Here is a 7,021-nt window from a genome sequence, read left to right as displayed (position 1 = left end):
ACACGTCCTAATAAGGTATATGACCGGGCACGGAACCGAACCGCTGGGCTTAGTCAAAATGAGAGTTGCTCACGTGTCGTCCCACATTGGGTGACAAGGAGACAACCCTAGCCGATGGCAGCCTTGGCTCCTCCTTCATTCCTCCCCCCATGTTGCATTCCATGGTTGTCGACAGGCAAAGCCTATGGGATACGTGACATCGAGGGGACCTCCTCCCTTCGTGCTAGGGCGCATCTGCACTAGATGGCGAGTAGGGGTGAATGTGCGCTTGGAGACCGCCAGAATTGCGAGAGGGGGGGGGGGGGGGGGGGGGCGCTCGTGTGAGAGATGAATCGCCGCACGTGGGTCAGGTCTATGTTGTGGTGCATCGATCTAGGCCAGGGCGTGCGTGGTTGTGGCTCGACTTTGCAATGGGCATGCATCACATTCGGTGGTACCAACCATGTTGGGTTGGCATGATCATACTAACGGTGGCCGCGATGGAGGACGTTGAGGTGGCGTCCTCTAGGATGTCATTGATGGATCTATCAGATGGCTGCAATGACGACTAGATCTAAGTCATCACCTTACGTCTAAGTGTCCCTTCCTCTGTCATTAACGGATTCAAAGAAGGGGCAACAATGGTTGGAAGTGATAATGCGGGCTACCGTTGCTTTCTCCAGCAACGTGGGTGGGGTGGGGGGCAGATCAGGCAATATCAGGGTGTGTCAAGCCCTTGTCAAAAGTGTTGCCTCGAAGCTCAGCTCAGGGACTAAAAATCCTAAGTTCAAATTATGGTTGAACTTGTCAACAACAGTGCACATGCAACAATCCCTTAAAGGATTTGTCCAGAATAGCAAATGATCGTTATTGGAGCACATGTCATAGGGTTTGCGATAAGATTGTTAAGATTGGATGGCCTTGGCTTTTTCAAGCCAATTTTGTTTGGCATCAATGATTGTGAAGATTGGATGGTCTTAGTTTTCCTTTAAGCCCATATTTGGCATCAACGATTGGCTTTACCTTGCTATGTACTGTACATCACATGCAAAACCTAGGGTTATCCTGTTTTTCAAGAAAATGTGTTGTTGTCCAACTACCTTTGTGGTTAATCTATCAAATCTGGTTACACTACTCTTATGTATGTGTATTTGATCTAGTTCAATTATTTATTTAATTATTTTTCTGCTTTGACATTAACTTCGATGCAGTAAAATTGCATAGGCTGCACGAAAACACCAAAAAAGAAGTCATGTCATACAGCGTGTAAAGTTTCAAAATATGTATAATACCATTTTGTCATGCCCATAGTGAAGTCTGATAGAACTCATATACAGACAAAAGAATCAACATATTCAGAATACAGCTTTCGAAATGCATGCTTTCCTTGGTGAAATTCCAAAAAGCACTTTATGCGTCTTTGTTCTTCCAGGTCAGGCAGCAACCAATCACCAAAGGCTGGAAATACCAGTACATGGTCTTTCCAGGTTCTTATATAGAACACAAAACAGGTATACATCAGGTGAGAAACAACCCTTCAATTTTTCCCAGGTGTAATTCCAACTACGACGTTGCTGACCTGTGTCAAGTGAACAGAGGTCGCTAAGCACTCTAAAATCCAATCAGCAATGTAAAATACGACACGGTTCAATGGATTGTTGAGACATAAATAAACAGGGGGGCTTACCAGTTTACCCTTTTCGTCAACTGTCATAGGGTTCTCAACAACGACGGTTACATTCTGGGGTTGAGGTGTGGGCTGCAAGAAGATGAAAATATGAGATAAATCATTCTACTCTCCAGGAACAACTTGTCAAAATACAAGACATGTCTGTGGACATACAACAGAAGCTGATGAGGCATTATATGCAGATTCATTTGATGTAGGCCTTGGACATGGCGCTGGTGACATGGTATTTATCTGAAATTCATAGCACAGATGGTTTGAAATCAGTAAATTTTGCTGCTAAACAATTACACTTGCATCACATGATGCTGTAGGGCAAGGGTTAACTTACTCCAGTATTTGTGATATTTGTGATATAATCGCAGATGGCACATTTGACAGAAGGTGCTCCATGTGGATACATCAAAGTTGTTCGGCACCGACCACAGTTCACGTGGGCTATATTATTGACTGCATTATGAACAGAAGTGAAATAACTCACAAGTAAGAAAGGAGATCCATACATAATTGGAGCATAACATTTCGTATGGAGGCAGTATAACATATCCTACTAGGGAAAGCGCAAAGCACATTTTTAATTAACTAAACATTATGTTCTATTTAATTTTGGCATGCAATCTAGGCTGTACTAGAGAGTAACTAGACCAAGAATGTAAACTCGACCTGGCTAGAACACACACTTCTCCATGTGAGGCTGCTATCATTCTAAACCATATCACACGCCACTCAGGTCTTGAATCAGTATTTGCGAAATTAATTATGGAAGACAATTGACCACATCTAAAGTTCCATGGATGACACATATTTGCCAACTGCAGATTAACAAAACAAAAGTCCACATTCCTCTGACAAATTAACATGCCTATGTATCAAAAGCATAAATGTGGAAAGCTCATAAGAAGAAATAACAGAATATGAAGCAGAATTGGCATTACCTGGTCTGACAAGATTGACAGTACTGCAACATGAGCATCTCACAGTGTCTGCATTACGGGTGTACATCAGCAAAGTTCGGCAACCACCACATATAAGCTGAGCCATTTCCACTGCTGCAATAGAGAATACGTAACTTGTGTAAGCATTTTTGTTACAAATTAAACTTCTATAAGTATGTTCATATTGCTTGAACAAAGTATAGTCCATAAAACAGTAGCCCTTTGGAAATCTTGGAAAACATAGGACAGAAAACTACCAACGCTCCGTTTGGATGTTTGCATTGGGAGCCTTGGCATTGCATTGGGTTGAATACCAATATCACAGTATATTGGCATTGAGATTGAATGCCAATACTTCTGTTTGGATGTTTAAGTATTCGGAACACAGACTTGATATTGAGATTGAATGTCAAATGTTGTTTGGATGGTCAACGTGAGGCACTGAGTTGTATGAGACTTTGCCAGGAGATCGGGCAATGAGGAGGCCGGACACTTGACAGGGGAGAGGAGAGAAGGTTGGAGCTCTACGAAGAGGGAAGGAGGTGGTCAGCAACACACCTGCGCCGGGCGGCGGAGCTCGGGGTGCAGGCATGCCGGTCGCTGGAGCTCGGGGTGGAGGCGGGGCAGGAGGGTGGCGCCGACCGCTGGAGCTCGGGGTGGGGGCACGCCGGTCGGCGGGGCCCGGGGTGGGGGCGGGGGGGGAGGGTGGCGCCGGCCGCTGGAGCTCAGGGTGGAGACATGGAGGAAGGGTGGCGCCGGCCACCGGAGCTCAGGGTGGAGGCGGGGTGGGAGAGTGGCGCCGGCCGCTGGAGCTCAGGGTGGAGACGGGGAGGAAGGGATCCTGTGGTGGACGGGTGGAGGCACATCGGCCGCCGGAGCTCGAGGTAGATGCAGGCGGGATGGGCTACCTGCGCTGCCGCCATTCCTTAGGGCATGTGCGGGCAAGACAGGATGGGAGGAACGACGCTGGTTTGGTTTCGGGTGGGGCCCTCCCGTATGCCGACGGTGCTGTTGCCCTAGTCCCGACTCCTCTTCTTCGTTGTGCAGACCATCTTCGCGGTGCCGTGGTGAGACAGCGTGGGAAGCTTCGTGTCCGTGCTGGCGCAGGGTGGTGGTCGGTCTGGTGGCGAGCTCCGGAGTGCCTGAGGTAGAGGCTGGGATCGGGAGAAATCTCTGCTGGCTTGGCCGACACCGACGCGGTGGCGCCTGAGGGTGCCGCCGGACCTTCCTGGAGGGCGTCGGGGCTACCCTTCCTCTCTCCTCGCCGTGTACCGGGGGAAACCCTTGGCAGCAGCGTCGTCATCGTCGCGTCCCTTCTTGGAGGTGTTGTTGGGTACCGGCACTTCAGAATCTCGGAGCTTGGTGGGCGATCTTCGGTGGACGCAGCGGTCACAAGGCTTCGTCGTTTTTTGTCGATCCGCCGTTATCGGCATTTGTTTCTTTTCTTTTTTCTCTTTCCTTTCTTTTGGGCGTGTTTGTGCTGCTTCCGCCCCAGCCCCTACGTTGGTTGTATCGGATGGTTGCTTTGTAATTGTAATACAAAGCGGGGGGAAACCCTTTTTCTTAATACCCAATACCAGGCCTGAATGCAAACATCCAAACGGTGCAAGGATGGACATGTTCAATGGCAAACAATCAATAAAATCAGCACTGTACGAGATACATGTGGTAAAAAATATGACGGGAGAGCAAGGCATGGTGGGAAGCGAAAAGCAACGAAATATGTCTCAAGCATAGAATACACAATTGGTGACCTGTGAAGAAGATGAAGACCTACTTCCCTGAAGCTTTTACTGATGCAACTAGTTGTTAATCCTTTGGAAGTCTGTGCCACTTGTATAGCATGGTAAGATTTTTATTGCCGCCTCAAGGGAAGAAGAAGGTTTTCTACTTATCACCATATAACAGACGCAGAAAAGGAAGATAGCCAACGGATCTCATCTGAGTATGGTTGCTTGGTTGGTGTAAAACGTAGCAAAGACATATTCATTTTTAATTGGGCCTCTTTGGAACTCAGGAACAGAAAATAATGCAAGACAATGAATGACATCGAACTATGAATCCCGCAGAGTATTTCAAGACATACGAATATCATAGATGGTGCATTTGGATGATGACAGTAAAAAAACTGGAAAAATTGTAGGCAATTTTTTTAAGAGGAGCAGTAGAGAAAGAGAGAATGCATTGGATTGGACTTCTCAAAGGAAAATTCATATCCCATATTGATTTCCGTAAGGGGCACGGAGATGCATTATGCAGGAATTCAACAACTCCAATCCTATTTTTTGAATGAAGCTTCTAAGAAAAAAACAAAGTATGATGATCCAAGATTCTTGTGAAAATACGACAATCTAAACAGCACTTTGGTACATTGGTAAGCAGGAGGTAGTAGCGGTTTGACAGTTGTTGGGATAATCCCTCCGTTTCAATTTACTTCGCATACAAGTAAACTTTGACCAAGTTTATAGAAAAAGTTATCAACATCTACAATACCATCAGATTTACCACTGAATATATTTTCATATCATATATTTGTTATTGTAAATGTTCATATTTCTTCCCATAAACTTGGTCAAACTTATAAAGTTTGACTTTGGAAAAATCAAATATGCAAAGTAAATTGAATCGGAGGGAGCACAAGAATAACAAATGGAAGATTGTATTTAAGTGAAAAGGACCAAGAAACCACAATTTAGTCAGTGGATGGAAGGAGGTACAATTCTGGGTTCTTGCTAGAAGCATAGAGTAAGCATAGAGTTATCAAATATCAACAGAGCAGTAATTCGAATGGTACATAAAACTAACCACTAACCCAGTACAAATAATTGCATGTACAGATCCAAAAGAAAAAATGTATCCACTATTCAGCTGTGAATGTACAGATTTGTGTTTTAAGAAAATAGTGTATATACAGATCCAACCCAAATAAACTTTAAGGGATTTTGTTATTTCCTGTGAATTTACAATACTTCTCTATGCTTTTTGCAGAAAACCACTTGGCCTTTTGAGAACAAATTACAGGGTGCAACATAAGATTTATCCATCACACTGATATTATCAGCCATGGAGTAAGTATCCATATCATACAAGCAGCAGATAGTGAAACTAGGCGCACAGAAGCTTGAACTAAAGTAACATAGAAAAGAATCTGATCAAAGTAAACATGCACGTCGGCACAATGAAATTTAAACCCCATGCTAACTATTTGGCTATAGAGTGTACTCACAAATCTTTCTACACAGGTCTTATAGCATTTTTCATACAATGCAAAACTCTATCCTACTTCCAAAGCAACATTCCCAGAGTTGAACCTCAGGATGGTATATACACGTCGTGAGGCGATGCCAACACGGAAAGAGCAACCGAAAGGAAACCACGCTGCAATCCAGTACCTGGCGCTGGGGGTGGCACGGCGGTGATGGCTCGGCACATGGCGCAGCACACGCTGGGCGCCCCTGACGGGTAGGCCAGCACCCTCCGGCAGCGGTGGCACACGATCTGGCTCTGCATACCTGCAAACGAAGCAGATAAGAAAGAGGAGCAACGGCGTAAGGGGCAAGGCATTCAATACGGTACCAGCAATCAACGAAATCTACCAAAACTAAATCTGATCGTCCGTCCGACCAATGACCCGACGAGGTCGACAGAGCAGGATTGGGGAAAGCGCGACCAACCCTACTCTACCCTGCGAGCGCACGCCAGCTGCTCCCGCGGATCTGAGCTCGCTCGAGATCTCGATCGTGAAGCGGCAGGCGGGTGGGGTGGGGTGGGGAGGATGCTTACCGGCTCTGGACGAGACTGGCCGCCCGTCCCCGCCCTCCGGTGGCTCCGGGAAGAGGTCCGCCCGTGAAGGAGGGCTCCTAGGTCGTGGCGACGGACGCGGCGGCGATTCTCGCCGGCGGAGGCGGCGGGGAAGGGGGAGGAAGAGGATCGTAGGGAGAGAAGTTGATTCCGGATGGGATTTTGTCTGGGGGTAGACGCGGTGAAGGAAGGAAAGGAAGGAAGGAGAGTGGTAGCGTCGTCGTCGGTTTCAGCTAGGCAGGCAGCCAAAGGGGAAAACCGAGGAATACTTCCGGTTATTCACGCGGTGGCATTTTTTTTTAACACAGACATACGCACTCATCATATATATACACATACAATCATCCTATGAACGCATACACGGACACTCTACCCCTCTGACTACATCCGAGATTGAGCATGCACATCATCTTGAAATATATTTTTCAAAAAAAACTTTCAATCTAACACTAGAAATAATAAAAATTACATCCAGATCCGTAGACCACCTAGCGACGACTACAAACACTGAAGCGAGTCGAAGGCGTGCCGTTGTCATCATCCCCCCCTCATCGGAGCCGGGCAAACCTTGTTATAGTAGACAGTCGGGAAGTCGTCGTGCTAAGGTCCCATAAAACTA

At 46.4% G+C, this 7,021-nt stretch overlaps 1 protein-coding gene across 1 annotated transcript; it reads right to left on the bottom strand.

The window, feature by feature from the left end:
- Positions 1-1,246: 1,246 nt before the first annotated feature.
- LOC125510525 (protein LOL3-like) lies at positions 1,247-6,657 on the bottom strand. Its single transcript, XM_048675740.1, has 7 exons — positions 6,385-6,657; positions 5,994-6,113; positions 2,602-2,715; positions 1,998-2,116; positions 1,823-1,900; positions 1,667-1,738; positions 1,247-1,558 (listed from the first exon to the last, which is right to left on the bottom strand). The coding sequence occupies exons 2-7, from the start codon at positions 6,109-6,111 to the stop codon at positions 1,517-1,519; spliced, it is 543 nt and encodes a 180-aa protein (XP_048531697.1). The 5' UTR covers positions 6,112-6,113; positions 6,385-6,657; the 3' UTR covers positions 1,247-1,516.
- Positions 6,658-7,021: the final 364 nt, after the last annotated feature.

The sequence above is a fragment of the Triticum urartu genome, chromosome 5, assembly GCF_003073215.2.
Source record: "Triticum urartu cultivar G1812 chromosome 5, Tu2.1, whole genome shotgun sequence".
Taxonomy (NCBI): Eukaryota; Viridiplantae; Streptophyta; class Magnoliopsida; order Poales; family Poaceae; genus Triticum; species Triticum urartu.
The sequence above is the reverse complement of the archived record's forward strand: the minus strand, read 5'-3'. Positions and strand labels throughout refer to the sequence as shown.